We start from the raw sequence: 21,308 nt of genomic DNA on the forward strand, positions 1-21,308 counted from the left end.
AGAAGAGAGATAAAAAAGACTCTATGTCATGTCCAACAAGGGCTGAATACATATTTCATATATCCAAAGGCTGAGCATTAATAATTAACCTGGTCATCCTGTCTCTACATGATCTCACCTAATGACGGCAAAGTGCTCCTCTCTCTGGCTTGCTTCAACACACACACACACACACACACACACACACACACACACACACTTTAAATAGAGCCGTAGCGTAGAGCGCAGTCAGTTTAGCAGAAGCAAAGTGCACTTTGACGTGTACGTTCAAGTGTGTCTTTATATCCTCAAGCACTTTTTTTTTTTCCCTTGACAAAGTGACCTCCTTAGAGCTCCGCCGCATCCAGAGAAAGAGCGAGAAAACAAAAAAACTTGGGAGGAAAAAATAGAAAACCATCAGCAGAGTAAAGAATATCAATTATTTATTCCTCCATCTTCTGTACATTCACAAAGAAACATCTGTTAAACTTAATCGAGTAATGTTTTGACCTGTACAGTGCAAAGGCCAGAATAACGGTCTCACTAATATTTACCCTCTTTTAGCTCTGTTTTTGGTCTCAACCCACTCCTGAGGGAGCTCGTTGGTGTCTCTCGTTCTTTCTGAGCTCAGTGGGATTTTTAAAGCTCTTTTGCGGAAAACAGCTGCCTGTTGATGAAACCACGAGTGCAGCAAAAGTGAATCTAAACAGTAGTTGAGGCCACACAGCTACACAAATTTGATATAAAGATTCGTACAGCTGAGGATTGTTCTGATCGGTTCGCCACAGGAAAACCGCCACTTACACATCGTCACATTGTTTTCTTATTGTCAAACAATGTCGTGATGATGATAAGTATTTATTACAGCAGCTTTAAGACTCTGAGAAAGAGAAGAACTTCTTCAACTTGCATTAGTTGCACATATTTGACTGCCGTGTCTGCCTTCATCCTGAAAAGTCAATATGTTAACTGCCTGTTGGCTTTAAGATGACTAGAAAGTGATGCACTGTGCTTGTGTAGGTCAGCCTCTGACTCAACTCAGGATTCGGACCGTTAATTCCGATTCATCCTGTTCTTTCCCTCCAGTCTTTCTCTTTATTCTACTCATCTCTGTACAATTCTGAAGCAGATCGATAAAGTCGCAAGATAATGGCACATTTTTTTAGTTCAACTCTACCCCAGCTGTGGCTCAGGGGTAGAGCCAGGGTCTTGTTATCGAAAGGATGCTAATTCAATTCCCTGGTCTTCATATCAAAGTGTCCTTGGGCAAGATATTAAACCCCAAACTGCTCCTGACCTTGCATGGCAGCCACTGCCATCATTGTATGAATTACTGTAGTTTCCACACACTAAAGAAACACAAGTAAGAGTAATGGAAAAACATAGAAAAATAAAGAATTTTGGATAAAGAAATAAAGTTGTAACTTTGGTTATTTTATCATGTAGCTGACTAAATATTTTTTTAATCAACCAGGGATTCATCTTTGAGAAAAAACAGACACTTTGCTCTGTAACTTGAATTTAATGTGAAAAAATGAAAGGAACAAAGTGGGCGAGATCAAACCAAAACAGCTGTCCACTGATAATCAAAACAATAGAGACTACCCAATTACAAAAAAACATTACGTGTTTAAAAATGAGAGCCTGTTGTAGATGCTCAAATCAACGGATGAAACAACTCACAGATACTCTACGACCACAATAACACAGCCATTAGTCACAGTCTGAGGGGTTCGTTCTGATCATGACTCTGTGACCACTACGTGTCAGGCACTAGGACCCTGGGTGCACTGGCCCAGTTAAACGCCGCTTGTTGTTTAATTAATATGCATGCCAGCTCAATTATGACTGGTCCTTATCGACTTTAGCGCAATTCATTTCGTGACACGGCATACCTAATTGGTTGAGTTGAAATGCTTGTGAGGAGAAGGAGCGTTAAATTCCTGCCAACGCCGCGTGAAGAAAACCAACACGCACCGTGTAGCTGCACACACGGGGAGGGTGTGAAGGAGACGGAGAGTAGTGGGACTGTAGGGATAATGATATGCCCCTCTTTACCTCCACACAACCTAATTTAAAAAGCCCAGTGACTGCCTTTAAGACAAATGGAACACTTATTCATGGCTTTTCCTCTGCCATCGCTGCAGCTACTCCTCAGGGAAATGGAGATTTAAGGCACGAGTGGACCAATTTGCCGATTTGGTTGCCGAGTAGAATGAGTGTGTAAGCAAGGGCCTTTGTGCTTGTGCGACAACATTGTGTTCCCATTATTAAGAGTGCCAATATTTTCTAAAGCCAGTTTGTGTTCACCACCCCAAACTCAACCCTCGAGCCATCGAATGGATCGATCCAGAGGCTTGACCAGGACACATCAGAGACAAATCAATGAGCTGGGACGTGGGGTGCGGGATGAGCAATGCAGAGGATCAAAGACGAGGATAAGAACCATTTTCTCTGCTCACTTTATTCCTCAGGACACAGAGACACTGTTTTCTGCACATTCGCCACATGTGTCATCGTTCCAATTCCTCATGTCAAACCTACGAATCTGTGACTTTGCTGCTGCGCCATCACAGCAAATGATTTTAAACACATTTGCCCCAAATTCAATCTGAAATATTTGGTATCCTTGAAAAATCTGGGAACTTCTGAGGGTTTGAACAATGTTTGGCTGCACAGCCTGAGTATGTACTGACTCATAAGTGGGTCAGTTGGTTTTTAAAAGGTTGTTTTTGACCATTTTAATGATTAGGCTAGACTGGAAGAAGAGCAGGGAAAACTTGGATAGTAGTATCTTCAAACAGATTTTAAAAAAGCTACAGAGGCAGGACACAAATACAAATGATCCTCTGACGACACGATGATTACAAGATTGGAAGCGAGAGGCAGAGCATCAAACACTTTTCAGTCGGGGAGCTGAATTATGGAAAACATCCAGCTCATGAAGAGATGCTTGACCTCACCCGCAACAACCCTCTCTGTAATGGCTTCCCACCATCAAAACCATTTATCACTAAATGTTTGATTATTAAAACCAGACGGGCTTTTGTTTTGCACCTGAAGGGGAAAATTGAGAGAAGCCGAGTGAAGAACAGACGAGGCACGACGTCATGTATCAGAATGAAGCTCACACAGCTGTTGTATTGATCTTGTGAGCTGCAAAAACTGAGTGTGTAGGCTTTAACCTCTTCAACCACTGACCCACAACAGTGATGGACTGATGCCTGGAGCTACAGACTTGGCATCGTCACAAAAGCCCCCGATAAAAGTACATTGATAGTTCTCCAGACTTAAATGTAACAGCAATTACGGGACAGATTGATATGAAATATTGTACAGACCGGATCAAGTACCTGCAAAACATTCTCATCAGCTTCAGCTAAACTTTGCATATAGTGAAAACTATTAAATGCTAACGGTAAACTAAGATACTTACATGATCCCCTGCTGAGCATTTTCATTGTGAAGATGTTAGCATGCCTACATCCAGCCTCACAGAGCCGCTACAGTCTTGTTTTGAAAAACGCTCTTGTTCACTGATGATTTCGCCTTTTTTAAAATTTTTTGTTTATTACTTGTTCTTGTTATTATCCTGCCTATTTGATATTGTCTGCAAATTAGACGGACAACTCTATTTGCTAGCTTTTCTTTGGCTGATGCTAGCTAATTAGCTCATGGTTTAATTAGCGGCCCTATTAGCTTACTGGGGTTTGCCTGGACCAGGACCTCGGATCACAGGGGAGTACCAGCAGGCCACAGGGCTCAGATCAGCTACAGTCAACACGCTGGACACACGGGGGACGCTGTACAGAGGTGTTTCTTAAATTAACGAGGCAATTAGCTCGTCTTTGTTCGATAAAAGAGGGAGACTCGAATTCAGAAGGTGTGTGGTGGTGTATTTCTGTCTGCTAAAGAAGATAGATGTAAGACTATTTAATTTCTTGACATTTTGTGAGTTGATTTTGTTCATTTTTTACAATAAAAGCTAAGATAGCATCTAAAACATAGCAAACTCAACTGGTTAGCATGTTAACTTAAGTAGATATCGATAACACATACATAGCATCAAAGCTGTTGTTTCCTCAGACTCTGTTGATAATGTTAGTTCATTTTCTTAACGTTTTAAACTAAAAGTCTGGCCATATATCACAAATTAACTCTTTAAATTATGGTGCGTTTTGTCACTTTTGTTTTAAACGGTGCTAATTAACGCAATCTTTCCTCTGTGACTGTACAAGGGATGAAAGAACTAATCTATTGTGTCATTCTAAATCCATTTATATATGAATACACTCCACATGTAATTATGCCATTTATATTATTTATATATCAAAGCTGAATCCCAGGGGCAGCTCTCACTCTCAGCTGTGACTGTGACCTTGTCCCGGTGTGGAAGGAGACGAGCCCATCACCTTATCATCACCTGCAGTGGTGCAGAGAAGCTCACATGCACACATGTATGAGCGCAGAGACATGCACGGATTAACACACATGCCATAAAACATGTCGCGTGCACCCGCATTCATGGCTGGTCACACAGCCTAATAAGAGTCAAGGTATAGAGCCATAAATTATCGACACACGGAGCAGAGGCAGTTTTCATTATAATGGAGCGTCGTCACTCAGCCGGACAGTAAGTCACGGGATGGCAGGAGAGAGAAAGCGTGGCGATGATGAGGATGATGAAGGCGTGTGTAGCTGCGACACTGATGTTATGAGTGTGTGCGCTCATGGTGGGCGCAGCGAAGCAGCTGTCTTATCTCTGCGCTGCAGGATGTTCAAAATTCAGTGGCAGAAAAACAAACAGAGAGTTTAGACCTGTGAGTTCATGTGGACGGTCTGCTTTGTATTTGAATGTTTCTAGTGCAAATTAGTCTTTGTGTGTGCTCGCCACTCTCGCTTTTCTGATGTCCGTATCAATATGTGTACACAGGAAGAGGGGTTGGTGCGCCACATACAGTACGCATACTCACACTGACACAAAGAACACTGTGTACTCGTTATATATGACGTTCAGTGTCACAGAGTTTTCTACTTACTGTTATGATTAGTTAAAGATATAAATGCAGATGTGCTTGAACTGATATTATTATTATTGTCAACTGTTTCAAAGTCTCATCGGTGCTGGTGGAATAGTTTTGGAATATTTCAAGTATTTCACTTTATCCTGATGAAATTAAGTAATCTGAATTAAATGTAAACATGTTCAAGCTGTGACTTCCAGGACATTTTGAACAGACTTTGCTGACAGGAGGATTATATGCCCTTACACGCCCAGTTACAAATGGCACTCATCAACTTGTGACATTACTGCCATCTGGGTGGAGATACAAGACCTTCAAGTGGGGGAGTGCTCGCTTCAGCAGCATTGAACAAACTGCCTCTGCTGGGATGTATGAATGTATTTATGGAGATTCTATGTATTGTCTTTATCTGTATGCAGCTCTGTGTATGTCTGTGTTTAACTGGCTGTGAAAACAAATCCTGTTACATTAAACCCAGATCCTCAACACTAGAATATGGACTTAAAAAAGGGCAAGAAATAAAAAAAATAGGTAAAGACTGAATGAAACAATCACTGATTTCTGAATCCAAATACTAAATGAAGAACAAACAAGGAAGCTCCGGGAACAAAGTCAACATAGAGAAAGACACGAGGGCAGAAAACACAAGGAGCGAACGCAGTGATACCAGGACCAGGATCGGAGAAGAGAGGACGCGATGGACACAGAACTGACGAAGGGAAACAGACAAACTCACCAAGACTAAGGGAAAAACTGTCTTAATTACACAGGGACTTAATTAACCAAAAAGAAGTGGTAAAGAGACAAAGACAGGAAGTGGAAAGACACAACAAGACACATGAGGATGAATTCTACAAAATAAAACAGGAAACATCTAAACTGAAGAACAAAACCATGCCAAAGATCTCTCATTCTGGCAACAAAAGGAAGAACTTGAAAACATTTTGTATTTCCTTTGTTTTGTTCACTTAAATGCTTGTTTGCCGTGGTTTTCACCCAGCATGGTTACAGTGAGTCTGTCCCTCAAACCTGATGCTGACGTGTCCTTGAACAAAGCAATGAATATCAATCAGCTCGCAGTCTGACCTCTGACCTCCGTCTCCCTCTTACTTTCTCTTCTCTGTTGTTCATTCTTCTCTTTTCAGCTTTACACCTCTTCAGACATTCGGCCATTTTCAACACTCCCTGATTTACCCTTCCCTTCTTTCTCTTCACCCTCACTTCCTTTTTTGAAAATCTGCCCGTGTCTGTCAGTCTCATTTCAAATCTGTTTCATGTTTTAATCTGCTTAATCTGTTTGTTTTTTTTTCCGTTGCCGCTCCACCTCTACTCCTCTCCTTCCTCCTTCCTCCACCCTGTTGAGTTTGTGCTCATGTCATGTGACCGACCATGTCATCTTTTTTATTTTGTCTTATCAGCCATCTCTCTCTTTCCTTTGATGTCTCCATCCCTCCATCCCTCCCTCCCTCCCCTTCAGTCCCGCCGTCTCATCTCTCGCTGCTTCCTCTCAGTTTGGAGCACAAGTCAGAAAAGGGATTATTTCTCTTTAGTCATCTTCGGCAGAGCATCAAAGAGGCGCGCGGATAAGAATAGAAAACTGCTGCTATTTATATACTTGTTCCAAAGAATGCCTACCAGCCGAAACAATCGCTCTGCCTCAGCACCGCGGCCACGAAAAAAACCCTAGTAAATAAAAGGCCGGCACCACCTCAGCTCCACACACACACACACACACACCTCTCCTTGACCAGGTAAAAGGCAGACACAGTGAAAAACAATACCAGCATCTGTACGCAGCTTTAAATAGATTGTCTAAGGCGTGTATTGATAAGGTGACTCCCACAAGAATAGAAACAGAGCCATAATCAGCAGGATATATTTCAAGCTTCCAGAAGTTAAAGCTATTTCTGTGTCCATGAAGTCATTTTCTTGCTAAGTACGCTGAATTAATGTCCGTAATTGCAGAACTTTGGCTCAGTGGCGACTTTTAAATCTTTCATGCAAGTGAGCCGCGGCTACCAACCCCCCCAAACACACACACACACACACACACACACACCCACACACACACACAGTATGTGCACACACACACTCGTGGTGTGGCGCATCACTGACAGCTGACTGATGTTGGCCACATGAAGAACAGTGATCTCCCTTAATTATACATGATGTGTTACCGAGAAGGAGGAGGGTAGAGGATATAGATGAGGGATGTAAAAATAGAAAGTGATAAAAGGTGGTCGGAGGAGCTGAAAGTGGAGCACAGATTAAGTGGGGAGAAGGAGCGAAGCAGCGAGGGAAAGAGGAGAAGGACGGATGGGAGGATGAGGAGAAGAAGAGGAGGAAGAGGAGGAGGAGGAGGAGGAGGAGGAGGAGGAGTGGAGGGTGAAGGGGAGAGGAGGTCAATGTGTTTTGATCTTGACGTGTCTCTCTTGCAGGTCTGACTTAACATTACCGCCGAACATGAGAGCAGCAGGCTGCACACGTTCAGCCCCTCAGGCTGTAGACACACACAAAACACACACACACACAAAACACACACACACACACACACACACACACACACACACACACACACACACACACACACACCAATGCTACCTGCCTCATATTCTGATGTTGAGTTATTCTCAGAGTCACAGTAAACAACTTAAAAATGATGATACTCAGCTGGTCTTGTGACCCAGAAACTGAAAAAAACATCAGCAATCGCGTCTCTGATACACAAACAAACTATGTACACACACTCATCTGTTTCCCGCCAACACTTTCTAATACGCATCATACTGAGTTATTCTTCAGTTTATAGTTATTTCGCTATTAACAAGCAATGATATCCATTTATTAAACAGCTGTTACAGTAAAGTTGCAAATGATGTTTATAATACTTTGTAAATGGTCAATAAATACTGAGTAGCTCATCTATAAATATTATTACTACAGGGTTTATAAATCTTTGAGCCTTTACAAGTGATACCAAATGATTTATAAATAATTTCATTGTTTGTTGACATTACTGTAATGTTTGTGTGTATAACCATGAGTAGATCACATGTTCATTGTTTGCTGAAAATAGTTCTGAAGCGATTGATGATTGAAATAATATACATTCTGTTATTTGGCAATTTGTGTTTCCCAATTTTATTCTATTTTTCTATTTCAAGAAAATGGCACGCAGTAGCCTATAGCACATACCTCCACCAAGGCCCCCGGATTCGTAACTTTATCTGGAACAGCATCAAAAGTTAATGGGCTGTATTCTGGGCTGAGACCCATCCTCCATCCCAGTTTCAAGGAAATCCACTCTGCAGTTTTTGTGTAATCCTGCTCACAAACCAACCAAAAAACAAACCAACACTGGCGAAAACATGTTGATGAAGAAAGATCCCAGATTTTTACCTCATCATGTCAAACTGTGACCATGAAAATGCTGGAAATGCTTATTCAGTTTTAGCTTGTTTTTATCTTATTTTTTTGAGGACAATTTTTTTTATCTTATCACCAAGGAGGTTATGTTTTTCAGTCTGTTGGTTGGTTTGTTGGTTTGCCAACAGAATTACACAAAAACCACAGAACCAATTTCCACGTAACTTTGATGAAAGATGGGTCTCGGCCAAGAAGGAACCCGGTAAGTTAAGGGACGAGTCCAGGAAATGTTTTCTTCCTTTCTTTAACATGACAATTTTCAACATTTTCGTCAATTTCTCTGGCATTTATGTATTGCTCTTGAGCTGATGGCTCTATGAGTAAGTTAAAAAAGGGACTGTTGGACCTTAGCGGAGGTATACGCTCTTATGAAATCCTCTAAAAATGTTTATCAGTTTATTGACAGGGACAGTACATGTAAATTAATTTTATTTAACTCTTAATAAATCCTATTTATGTGTCTTTTTATATCATCGTACTTGCACTAAGGAGACTTTGTTACGTAATAAATGTTCAAGTCATAAATATTCATCCATTTTTAGGATAAAGGGCTTAAATAAGATGTTTAAAGTCCTCATTCAATCAGGATAATCCGCATGGTGCCAAATAATGTGCTTCACAGGGACCTGGCTAATGTCACCCATGTTTTAGGCAAAGTCAAAAAGAGCTGATGCCTCGGAGGAAAATTAAATGAAATAAGGGCATCGCAAGACTCACGTTAAAACCATTCAGTCGTGACGCGTTTGCTCACAAGCACACTTTGAGGACAATTTATGACATCATTCTCGTGACGGCGTTAACTTCAGTGCATTCTCTGGCATCTGATCTTGATTTAGAGAAGCAGAGCGGTCAAATTAAGAGAGACAGACGGCGACAATGCAGCGAGTAAGAACGAGCAGATAAAGTGGTAAGAGGTGGAAGTCTCGGAACAGTGAAAGAGGAGAAGTGCAGTTGTTAGCATGAGGAGTACAGGATGTCATGAAATATGTAGGAAGGAGCTGCTCAGCACCGGAACACAAAGCCATTAAAGAAAGCCCTGGAAAATGCAGTCAGCTAGAAATATAAATGTCCATTTCCTTATCGCGTACAGATAGACCGACACACGGCTGTGCTAAAAGCCCAGGCACACTTTGGACATCTTGAACCTGAGAAGCCACACTTGTTTCTCAGACCTGCACACAAAGTTTAACACACTTCCGCGCTCTCGGAGACACGAGCTCGCAGGTATACATGCATGTGCAACACAAAGCACCAGACACAACCTCCCGCTGCCTCTCTGCCTCATCCTCTCTCTGTGCACTTTACTCTGTTTTGTAAATCATTGATTGGGTACATGCAGGACAGCAGCGAGACGGTTAGTTTGACATGCAGCGAATGTTTCCAGTCTTTCAGGGTCAGACAGCGGGGCAGAAGCAGCTGACAGCGTCTTGTGAAGGCGGCTCAGGAGGAGACGAGGCTCTGCTCGGAGCAGCGTTCACTCACGGCTCCTCTCGACTCTCTTCAACTGTTCTGGGTTGTCAACAAGCTGCTGCTGCTGCTGCTGCTTTGAAAGATTTGGTGCAGTGCTGTATAGAATTTAAATTTAAAAATATATATATATTGAAGCATTGCACATGTCTTTAAGCGCTGTCCTCTTAAAAACTTGTGTGCCCCGTAATAATGAGTCATAAATTGGCGGATTAGCAGGATTTTACTTTTACTTCTCTGGCAGCAGCTGCAGCTCAGAGCTGGAGGGGCCCAGGAGCCACACAGGATCTGATTTGTTTGTGTAAACAGGGAAAAAAAAAATCTGTTTTCCTTTGTTCAGGTACCTAAAAAAGGTTTTCAATATTCAAATGAGAATATCTAACACCTGCCATCCATTTCCTGGATCCAGTGTTCTTGTTTTTCTCCTTTTATGTCGGTTTTCGCGTTGGCTGCACGTCAGTTTTAAGCTGGTGGTTTGTGTTTCAGTTCCTTGTTGGTTTACGTTAATCAAACCAGTCGTCAGCATAAATGTTGGCAATGTATGTTTCTGCTGATCACAGATGTGTTGAAACTTCATATTTGCTGTGCTTAATGTCTGTTTAAATTTAGGCACAAGAACCAGTTGGTTAGGGTTTGGAAAATATCATATTTTGGCTTAAAAAATAACCTGCACGCCTATGTTCATCATCAAAAACATCCAGCTTACAAGTGCCTATAGATACTAATCCATACCAATCAACACTTATCTTAATAACAAATGTGAATACATACTTTTTTTTTAATGTGACACCTGTGAAGTGTCATCATGGTTACAGCAGTAAATCATTCTATATTCTCAAATTGTAATCCTGTTTGTGATCCCCCTTTTAAATAAGGTGTCATTAATCTGATTACATCCTCTTGCTCTGTAACTAAACCAGAACACAGTTACTTTTCTTTGTATCTTGTAATTATGTAATCCCATTATTGTATTCCGCCGGCTGACGACTGGGCTGAACTCATCGAGCTGACACAGATTGACAAGCGCTCACACCTCCGGGCAATTTAGAGCCATTAGTCAACCTGCATGTATTTGGCTTGTGGGAGGAAGCTGGAGCACCTGAGGAGAACCCATCAGCTCCCCACAGAGAGGATCCTGTCGGTCAGCAGGTCTGAACCCACAGCCTCCTTGCTTCGCTTCATATCTGGTCAGACACACTGACCTACAGTTCATGTTCAAACGTACAAACCAGGCTTTGTAATCAGAAAACCACGAGGGCTGCCAGCGACCGTTCTGAGAAGGTACCCACACAAAAATCACTCCACACTTTTTTTTTTTTAGCCTGCTGACTTTGAATTTTTTGTAGATAACATCATCTTGCAAATCCCCATCATTGTAGATTATATCATTGCTTCCCCTGAAAACTATGAGTACGGCATCACGAAGCCGTGCGTGCAAACATCTCAGACACTCCTGCTTGTGTAATTCACTGGGCGGCACATTGATCCACATTCTGACATGAGAAGAGCGAACAGAAGTGTAATTTTATGGGAGCAAAATAAAAGAAATATTGTCTCATATTGATTTAACCCTGATCATTCCGGTTACAGACTCAGACTGCAGACGCTGATTTTTTTCTGAGAAGTTCAGTCACACAGCAGACAGCTTCCCGGTGATTGACTGAGATCAATAACCCAAACTGCTGTCCTCTCTGTCCTCATCATCATCAATCTTCATCACTTTCACCACCACCACCACACCCATGATGCTCCAGCATTTCCTCTCTGCTATGGGAACCAAACTTCATCCTAACTTCTGTCCATGTGGGGTCACATCTTGTTTAGAGGTGGCTCAGATCACTTAATGCTCTCTTTCTTTCTTTTTTCTTCTTCTTCTCCTTTCAAAAGAAACGTCTCATCACTACATCTCTCAATATGTGGAGCAAAGCGTGCAACCTCTCCCGTAAATCACAGCAGCGTGGAAACTACAGGAACAATGCGTTTGGTGGAAAAAAAAAATACGAAGAAGAAAAAGAAAAAAACAAAACAGGTCTTTGTTGCACAAGAAATGACGATACGACCAGAATGCAAAATAAACCCGTGTGGATAATTAAAGGAGATGCAGAAATCTGCTGCATCCACGTGATATTTGCAATTAAACACGGAGCACAATGCAGGAGCTGAAGCATGATGAGGCTCTCCTTCTACCTGGATGCTGCAGGAGATCTCGGAGTCGTCCAGTAACCGGATCGTGCAGAGGACCTCCTGGTCCAAGGAGCGGATGCTGGGGCTGCGAAACCGGAGCATTTTCATCCTCCTGTTCGGTTCAGTTTCAGCTCCTCATGTCAAGCAGCGGAATCCACGGCCAGAGCACACAGACGCACACACACGGAGGAGGACTCGCGCAGACGCACGCATACATACATGTATGCGCCTTTTTTTCCCTTCTTCTTCTTTTTTTTTGTCGGTCCGGGTCTTGTCACCCCGCGTGACGCCCTTGGGAATGAATGGGAGGATGGAGAGGTGGATGGATGGGAGGGAGGGTGGATGGATAAGAGATATGGATGGATGCGACAGAGCGGGAGGGAGGAGAGCTCGCATCCGTCTCCAGCCTGCCCACTGATGGATCTACAGGAGGGAGGAAGGCTTTTTCCCTCCTCTCTCTCTCTCTCTCTCTCTCTCTCTCTCACACACACACACACACACACACACACACACACACACACACACACACACACACACACACACACACACACACCCTTTCCAAATTTCAGCATGAGCCCCTTAAATTGCACTTATTGATCCGCGCGTGTGTGGATGTATAAATCACCCGCCATGTGGAGTTTGAAATATGGCTTATATCCTCACATTTTCATGATTCAGGAATAAATAATATCTCACTCATTTCACCTGCTTTGTTTATCCACGATCTATGAACTCTCTGAGTGTTTAATACTCGTTAAAACACACATAAAGTCCATTATCAGTCATGTAAGTGGGAGAAAGTCTGTACTTTGCGCACCAACATGTGGATTTATGTTTGATCACATCACTTCATCTGCATAAAACTCCTCTGAACTGTGAGATTTCTCTCTTTTATTTCCAGCTACAGTGACGTCAAAGACAATTTAGCTGCTACGTAATCTGAGACAGAGCGGAGCGCTGGCCCCTTTAAGTGTTACGTTAGCGCTGACGCGCTTCGTGCGTCATCACGCACCTCAGGAAAAACAACCCCGCGGCCATGGCACAAGCATGGACACCGCTCAGTGAAGTGGGTTAGAGGCTTCATGGGGGATTCATCGCCTCTTTAACACATCAGAGACTCAGCGAGTGTTTGTTAGAGTTCAGATTTCAAAGAGCAGCGACTCACTCGTTTATTCTCGTCCGCGACTGAAGAAGTTATAAAATGTTTTACACGTCAGAGCTGATAAAACATGTTTACTGCTGGGATACACCTGTCAGAGGTTAAAGTCAGATAAATGAACACTGTCGGCTCATTATAACGGTGGGTGTCATGGTGTTACTCCTAAAATGTTTCTGTTGTAGTCGTGAAGTTTTCAGTAAAGTCGTTTTTCTTCCTCTTGAAGCCATTTTCAGGACAGCAGCTGCCTCCAGGTGTCCACTGACAGGATGATCTACATCATAATGGGAGTGTCAGGCTGTGGAAAGTATGTTTACTGTCTGTTTGTGTTGATTAAGAGCAGCTGGTAGCCTTAATAAGAACACCGACATATCGATGTGTGTTGTCTGATATTAAACCTTTTTTTTGTTTGTTTGGTTTTTTTTTTTTTTAGAAATTATGCTAAAGAAAGACGAAAAATGTTGTTTCAGGTGGTTTGTAATGATTACTTTTTCAGTGAAGTTTAGTATTTCAGAGCACTGATGTCATTTGAGATGATAACAATGATTGTTAAACTGTAACAATCCATTACAAAACACCGCTTTTTGTCAAGTGTTTAATAACCACATTTGAGTGATACAAAATATGTGTTTATCAGAAGATGAATTGACATCAGAATATTTTACACTTATTTACATTTTGGCATCGTTCCCCAAAAAACAAGTAGGCTCTAAATAAGGGGTGTTAAAAAGTATAAACAAAAACAATTTGGTTTGTTGATGCACACAGGGGAAAAAAAGATGCTTTGAGAAGGAGAAACTAATAAAGATGTTTGTGTGCCTCAGTGATCAGCAGCTGAATGTCTCATTAATCGTCCATTTCATAATTGGCTGTCGTACAATAACTAACATTTAGTTTTATTGTCTGATAATCTGCTGATTTCTTTCTTGATTATTTGATTATTTTCTCTATAAAACATCATAAAATCGCAACAAATGGTCTTCACACAGGCTTACAACACTTTTATGGTTTATTTAGTTACTCATTTAATGTTTTCTTGTATGTTGACATGTATGAAACACAAACCAATGTCACACCACAGCTTTACCACCTCAGCTGGATAACAGGGGAACTATAATATGGAATCTTATCATCTAGATGACAAAAAATGAACATTTAATACAAGCAGGCGTACGGCCCTGTGCCTGGAAGCAGCCATTTAACCATGACTTACACAAGACAAAGGTCAACAGAGACGTACGCAGGCAATATATCAAAGATTACCTGTTGCCATCTCGGCTTCAACACAACAACAGAGGAGATTCTGAGAGCACAAAAAGCTTCGACTGGCTTTTGAAATATGTCAAACTAAACAGTAAATATATAATAAGTCACAACAGATATAACTAACACAGAAGAAAAACAATGGCAAAAAATCCACCCAGCTGAGAAGTCGGAGTGAGGTAACGTCTGAAACAATTTTTAAAAGTGTTCCTCGATTATCTGTAATAATTCTCTGTTGTTTTCATCCATTGTACAGAAGCACGTTGGGGGCCTTCCTATCAGAAAAGGTAACTGGATCCACCCCTCTCTCTCTCTACACACACACACACACACACACACACACACACCTCCATCACATGTTTTTTTACACAGTGTAAGTTAACATTCACTTGTATTTACTCACCAGTTGGGCTGGCCGCTGCATGAAGGGGACGACTTCCACCCACCGGAGAACATTGAAAAAATGGCTCGGGGTGAACCATTGACAGACCAGGTGTGTGTGTGTGTGTGTGTGTGTGTGTGTGTGTGTGTGTGTGTGTGTGTGTGTGGAGGTGTCTTGTCAGCTCACACTGAATGTCAGTCATCTACCGACTGATCTCATTTCTCTCCTGTCAGTGAAAATCATTGTCTCTGACTCGCGGCCACAGAGACCTCAACAAGTTCCAGGAGGAGGCGTCAGTGTAGCCGGCAGACAGTGAAGGCAGGAGGGGAGAGAGACGCTGAGCTCTTTCATCACAGCCCACGGTCCTAAAAGTGCAGTTGAAGGATTTATTTTGTGTTTGTTCGACATTTATTCCCCCCCCCCTCGTCCATGCTGACTTTCAAAATAAAGCGAGACCTGCAAAACAATTGACTGGCTACCTGCCAAAGCTGAGTTTACACGCTCGCAGGCGGAGCAGCCCCTGCCAGCGTTTGGCAGTGGCGTGCTGGTAGTGCTGTTTGGTGGCTCATGATAACCGCCCACTCAGAAAAAAAAAACAAAAAAAAAAAACACTTTGAGCAGCAGGGAGAATTACCCAGAGACCCGCTCTGTCCAACGCATTGGCATGTTTTTTTTTAAACTACTAAGCGGTTGGCAGTTTGTGAATGAATGATGAGGTGAAGCATAAATGTAAATTTGGGATTACTGTCAGGCTTTGGCACGACTGTGTGTTTGATGCCTTTAGAGCTGGCAGGTTTAGGCCGGCATTACCAAACAGGACACGAGAGAATGTGAGTCCTCTCATTTGAGTTCAGCTCTTCATATTAAAGGCACTGCAGTGAGAAAGAAATAAACTAGACTCGGTTCAGTTGTAACCAAATCAGAACTGACTGATGAACGACTGGCAGCGCGTGTCCCGACTTTGATTTATCAGATCCGCTATAGAATCGTCTGCTCGGCTTCTGTTGCCTCGTTAGTGTTTTACATGTTGGATCCGACCGTCGTACTTTTAGAGAGGAGGAGAATATTTCTGGTGAATTTATGAGACAGACTTCACTTTGATGACACAGTCTGGCGTCATCCGCTGCAGCCTCAGCACACACTACATCTGTCCTCTGATGCACTGCGACGAACATCCTGTCCCGTCTGAGTTATTTATCTATTTAGAATAAATAGCTGAACGCACGTCAAGTCTTTCTCGATGGATGGATGGATGGATGGATGGATGATGTGCTGAAACTAAGTCTGAACGTGACTGAATTCATCAAAGTGAAAACTCAGAGTCTCTGTTAATGCAAGTGACCCCAAAAGTATGTCAGAGCCTTCTCTTCCCTTCCTGCGCTGCCAAACTGCTCAAAGCTGTAAACCTCTGAAACAGAGTGAATTTTAATATTTGTTTTCCTTGTATAAAGTGGCTTTAATCAATATATTTCCTATCTCAAGGATCAAGTTTCCTTAACTTAACTTAGCTTTTGGAAGGAGACTTCATGTATGGAGGACTCAAAATGTCAAAATCAAAAATAGATAAGTGAATAGATAAATAATTGATAAAGTAAATAAATAAATACAGGTCTCAATAAATAAGTAAAGATGCCATCAAATGCACCAGATGTAGTTCTAAAAATATATGGGAGTATTACAACGTCTGTAAAATGTGACATCAATTGATTCATCTGTTTTATTTCTTGTTCCTGTATGTATATACCTTAGTATTAATTACCCTATTTACAATTTAATGAGTTTATTATATATAATATGTTATATTCAAACAGATTAATTAATGTTCCAATTAATGTTTGCATTAACGTATATATTTACATGTTTATGTATTATTTTGAAAAAGGAAAAGAATACAGAATTATGTATGTAAATTTTAAAATAAATTAATGAGATGAACTTAAATGGGAAAGTAAATAAATACGTAAATTAATACAAAGGTAAGTAAATGGAGGAAAATCCAGGCAGGAATATCTAATTATGTTACATTTTTTAACATTAGTTAATGCCTATATTTGTTTGTAATATTATTTTTTGGTGCATTTAATGGAATTGAATTTTTGATTGATATTTAAATGTATTTATTTTTTTCGCTATTTATTTATTCATTTCTTTATTTTCTTATTTTTGCAGCTTTAGTCCTCCATATACAGAACAAAAACATTACATAAACAGGACATAAATCAATTAAGAAGATTCTAGCATTACTTAAAATTTCTTAATTTCTGTTAAAAAACAATAACTCGATTCTACATCACGTTGTTTGTAACAAAAAATATAACCATTTGTCATGTTTGTCTCTTCAGGACAGATTGCCTTGGCTTCTCAAAGTGCATGAAGTTATTGAGAGGTGAGAATAAACTAACTTTATATACACACAGACTTTAACGCGCACGCGCACTGAAAACACAACGCACTTTTGTAAAATGTAAATGGAGGAGAGGATGGGTTGAGAGCGAGAGAAGAGAGAGAGGGAGCCGGGGAACAGAGCAGCGAGGTAAAGACACGCAGCCGTGAAATTGTCGAAGAAGATCAAAAATATCAAAGATGGTTTTGAAAATTGAGATGAAAACCAGAGAGCGAGGAGGGGGGGGGAGTCTGGGAGAGTAAAGTGGGATTAAGTGAGTGAGAGTGTAGAGAAGAGGTGAGGGAGAGCTGGAAAAGTATGCCATTTCTTAAAACGTCTGCGGCGGCATCAAAGACTTCTTCTCCTTAACTCTTCCACACTTTCTTTTCTTCACCTCCTCCTCCGTTTTCAGCTCTTTGAGTTCACTTTAAGTTTGCTGAGATTGTTTCCACAAAGTTTTAACTTTTGTTACATCCGAGCATTTCTTACTCATTTCCTCTGAACTCTGTGTCTTGTGATCGCAGAGAAAGGTGTTCTGGCACCGATGCTCTCGTTGTTTGCTCCGCCCTGAAGCGCCTCTACAGACAGATCCTCCTCCACGGTTCCCGAGCCCTCGCATCCCCTTCCAGTCGAGCCGGAGACATCCTGCCTCCTACCTTTCCCGATGTCTTTTTCATCTTCCTACACGGCGACTACGATCTCCTTCACCAGAGGATGGTGGCTCGCAGAGGACATTACATGAAAGCGGATCTGCTGCGTTCCCAGTTCGACGCCTTGGAGCCTCCGACGGATGACGAGAACGTTTTGCCGATGGACATCAGGAGGAGCATCCCTGACATAGCCATGGAGGTCGAGAGGCACGTCACGAGCCTCAAGACGTCTCCAGTGACTTGACCCCCGCAGCAGATCAGAGGAGAGTGGTAGGATGTTCGGTCCAGACTGAAATATCTAATCTAACATCAGTGAAATGTCTCGGGATCATTCACGGCTTCCAGATGATGAATCCTCTTTTGGTAATTTTCTGACTTTTCTGCCAACATGACTTAGACATTTGTTGTTTTTTTAGCTATTACATGTGGTTCAGACATTCAGGGTCCATACAGAATATATTTAGTACCTTTAGTAATCTTCTCACCTTCTTCTAGCACCATCATCATGTCAACAGTCTGATCAGTCCACTGCTCCATTTAGGACCAAACACCTGCAACAACTGATATTATTTGAACATTATCTTTGGCTTTAGATTGTATTTAGTGCTAATTATGGAACAGTAGCATGTGAACACGCTAAACTAAAACCTTAAAGACATCCGGTCAACATCAGCACTGTAGCCGTGCCATTGTTAGCATGTTAGCATTCAACTGTTACCATGTTAATTTAGCTTAAAGCAAACACTGTGCCTTCAGTAATGAGAGCTTCACAGAGGTGCTGACTGAAGACTTTATATCATTTCACGATCCGTCTGGTTCAAATCTCAGTGAACATGAGACGTTGCAAGAACCACAGAGAAGTTTGAGCTGCAGTGGAGGATTTAGTTTGATCTACTAATTAGCGCAGAATCTGTATGATCCTGTTGAAAACTGCAGCTAGTTATCTGAAAATATTTCAAAGCACAGTCTGAGTGCCATTCCAGTATTTTCTGCAGAGAATTTAATATTGAAAGATTTGAATTGGGACCAAATGTGTTTTTTTTTCTTTTTTGGGTGATTGAGAACAAAGAAAAGGTCTGAATACTCACTCAAACAGTTAGAGATCGTGTGGACGTTTGCTCTTTTTGATCTTGGGAAGATGATTGTGATGGTTGACTTGTAAAAGTCATTATGAAGGTTCAGTGTTTCACAGTATTTTTGTTGAGGAAAGAAATGATGAACAGATGCCTTGAGTTAGTTTTCCTTACAAAAGAAACAAAAGCAGAAGTTTTAATAAACTCTTAAACAGAACATCAATCTGATCAAGCAATGACTTTTATTGATTTTATAGATCCGTTTTCATTGTGACATGTTTATATCAGATGTGCAACATTTCCAGGGGAGGTTTTTCCCTTTTTTTAAGGTTTTGCAGTCACTGTGTCGGGATGATTCCCAGTTGCATGGGCACAGGAATATGAAATAAAAATGAACTGATGAAGGTTTTTCTTTAATATTTTATACCTCAAGTTGAATATTTTATTTTCCTTTGACATTATATTTAAATGTCTGCTGACATTTCCCCAAAACTGGCAAAAATTAAGGTCACAACTAAATAAAAACAGATTAATTTTACAACAGAGTTCTTGGTTTATTAATAATTGTTTCTTAAAAATATCAGAGGACGGTAAAACATGACAGTCAGTCATCAAATATTGATCTTTTGATGGTCATGTGTGCATCATTCCCAACTATTTAAATGTCCAGTACCAAAATACATTCACTTTACAATCATACAAAACAAAACAAAGAGCAGCAGTTAATTACAAATCAGAAACTAAAATTAAGAGATGCCAGCTAAACTTGAGTAGTTTAAGAAATGTTGGATAGATTTTCAAAATAAAAGCCTGTTAATTTTCTGTAGATCAGAGCTGAGACACAGGTAACATGTTCCTGCACCAAATTATTTACCGCTTTTTCGGGGAAATGTGCTTCATTCACAACACTTATTTGTTTCAGATGACTCCTCTGCTGTTTCAGCATCGCAGGTTCATTTAATCTGCTCTTGAATAGATCTTTTTAAAAAAAAAAAAAGAACTAAGCTGTCTTGCTGGAGTTCCTGTGTCTTAAAGTGTAATCTTCACACTGGAGGGGTTTAGATTCAACACCTTCAGTGCTGCACACCGCTGCGAGGCTGGTTTAGCTCCTCAGATAATAAAGGTCGGGTCAGGTCGTAGCTTTTTAAGTGTCTTCAGAAGACACAGGTGACCATGAGCGCGACACCTCCCGGGCTCTCAGCACAACACACACCTCCAGTCAGCGCCGTCGAGCTGTTTTTGTGGTGTGACTCATCTACAAACCTCAGCCCGAATATTTTAGGAGCTTCTAATCCAGAAAAAAACCCCTTGGCTACTCTCGTATCTCACACATCCAGACGAATGGGTTCACACACACACACATACACTCGCACACAGACACACACACTGCGGCACACACACACACCGCACCGCACTAGAGCGTTAAGCCCCTTCAGTCTGGCAGCAACAGAAAAACACACACAGGTTGTCAAGTGGATCACATACACACATATCTGATGTTGAAGTACGTGTCCTGTGTGTCAGTTAATCCACGAGGTCGGAGAGCGAGGACGGACGAGCCGGGATGGAAAATAGAGTGCAGCTATCCCTCTCTCTCTCTCTCACACACACACACACACACACACACACACACACACACACACACACCGTTATGTTTTATAGACGGCTGAAAATCACCTTTCAGTCAGACTTTGGGCTTGTTTGATGTTGGTATGTCACGTTTCTGCTGAGCTGCACGTTTCAGACGGACACTAAAGGTAAATGATATGAACATGATACAGAATCAAATTGTAGCTTCAGCTTTAGAAACAGACCCAAATGAGATCTGGTGTCTCGAACTGAAAAATTAGATGGTGTGTGCGTGTGTGTGTGTGTGTGAATAATTCCAACTCTAGAAGCCAAAACAGCTGATATCTGTGAGGAGGTTCGGTGTTGCTGCCCTCTAGTGTTCATAGATGAGTAAACATGCGTAGAACAGAGAACAGAGTGGGAAAATATCTACCTAAAGACATTTTGTTTGAATCATTGACACTTCTGGTTGATCATTGGAGGATTTCAAAGAAGGGGGCGGTAGATTATTCATAAATTAGTGATTGTGTAATAAATATCTGTGTTTTTATCAAAGATGATGGACAAGTTTGTGGTTTCATTGTGTTTATTGAGACTGTCAGGTGACCAACTCTGAGTACAACATGTGAGGATTTGTTTTCTTTCTCTATCCAATTTAATTCTAAATCAAACACTTTTTGGACTCGGAGATTATCGAGACAAGCATCTTGGAAGACGTCACCTCGGCCTCCTGGAAGCATTCCTGACTAAAT

At 41.3% G+C, this 21,308-nt stretch overlaps 2 protein-coding genes across 4 annotated transcripts in view; one reads left to right on the plus strand and one right to left on the minus strand.

Moving 5' to 3' along the window:
- Positions 1-12,418, minus strand: part of frmd3 (FERM domain containing 3) — a 60,938-nt gene extending 48,520 nt beyond the window's left edge. For all 3 annotated transcript variants that reach the window (XM_037098179.1, XM_037098176.1, XM_037098175.1), the window contains exon 1: positions 12,084-12,418. In XM_037098179.1, coding sequence (XP_036954074.1) covers positions 12,084-12,188 — 105 coding nt within the window. In that variant the 5' untranslated portion in view covers positions 12,189-12,418. The remainder of the gene's footprint in view (positions 1-12,083) is intronic.
- Positions 12,419-13,086: 668 nt separating this feature from the next.
- LOC119020168 (probable gluconokinase) lies at positions 13,087-19,404 on the plus strand. Its single transcript, XM_037099331.1, has 6 exons — positions 13,087-13,380; positions 13,463-13,543; positions 14,756-14,786; positions 14,906-14,992; positions 17,224-17,267; positions 17,789-19,404. The coding sequence occupies exons 2-6, from the start codon at positions 13,506-13,508 to the stop codon at positions 18,156-18,158; spliced, it is 570 nt and encodes a 189-aa protein (XP_036955226.1). The 5' UTR covers positions 13,087-13,380; positions 13,463-13,505; the 3' UTR covers positions 18,159-19,404.
- Positions 19,405-21,308: the final 1,904 nt, after the last annotated feature.

The sequence above is a fragment of the Acanthopagrus latus genome, chromosome 5 (assembly GCF_904848185.1).
Source record: "Acanthopagrus latus isolate v.2019 chromosome 5, fAcaLat1.1, whole genome shotgun sequence".
NCBI classification, from domain to species: domain Eukaryota; kingdom Metazoa; phylum Chordata; class Actinopteri; order Spariformes; family Sparidae; genus Acanthopagrus; species Acanthopagrus latus.

What these genes read in the sequence shown, in the direction of transcription:
- LOC119020168 (XM_037099331.1), top strand. Translation starts at nt 13,506, where the DNA reads ATGATCTACATCATAATGGGAGTGTCAGGCTGTGGAAA. An exon ending in GGGCCTTCCTATCAGAAAAG is followed by an intron (nt 14,787 to 14,905) that starts GTAACTGGATCC and finishes TTTACTCACCAG; the next exon opens with TTGGGCTGGCCGCTGCATGA. An exon ending in GTGAACCATTGACAGACCAG is followed by an intron (nt 14,993 to 17,223) that starts GTGTGTGTGTGT and finishes TTGTCTCTTCAG; the next exon opens with GACAGATTGCCTTGGCTTCT.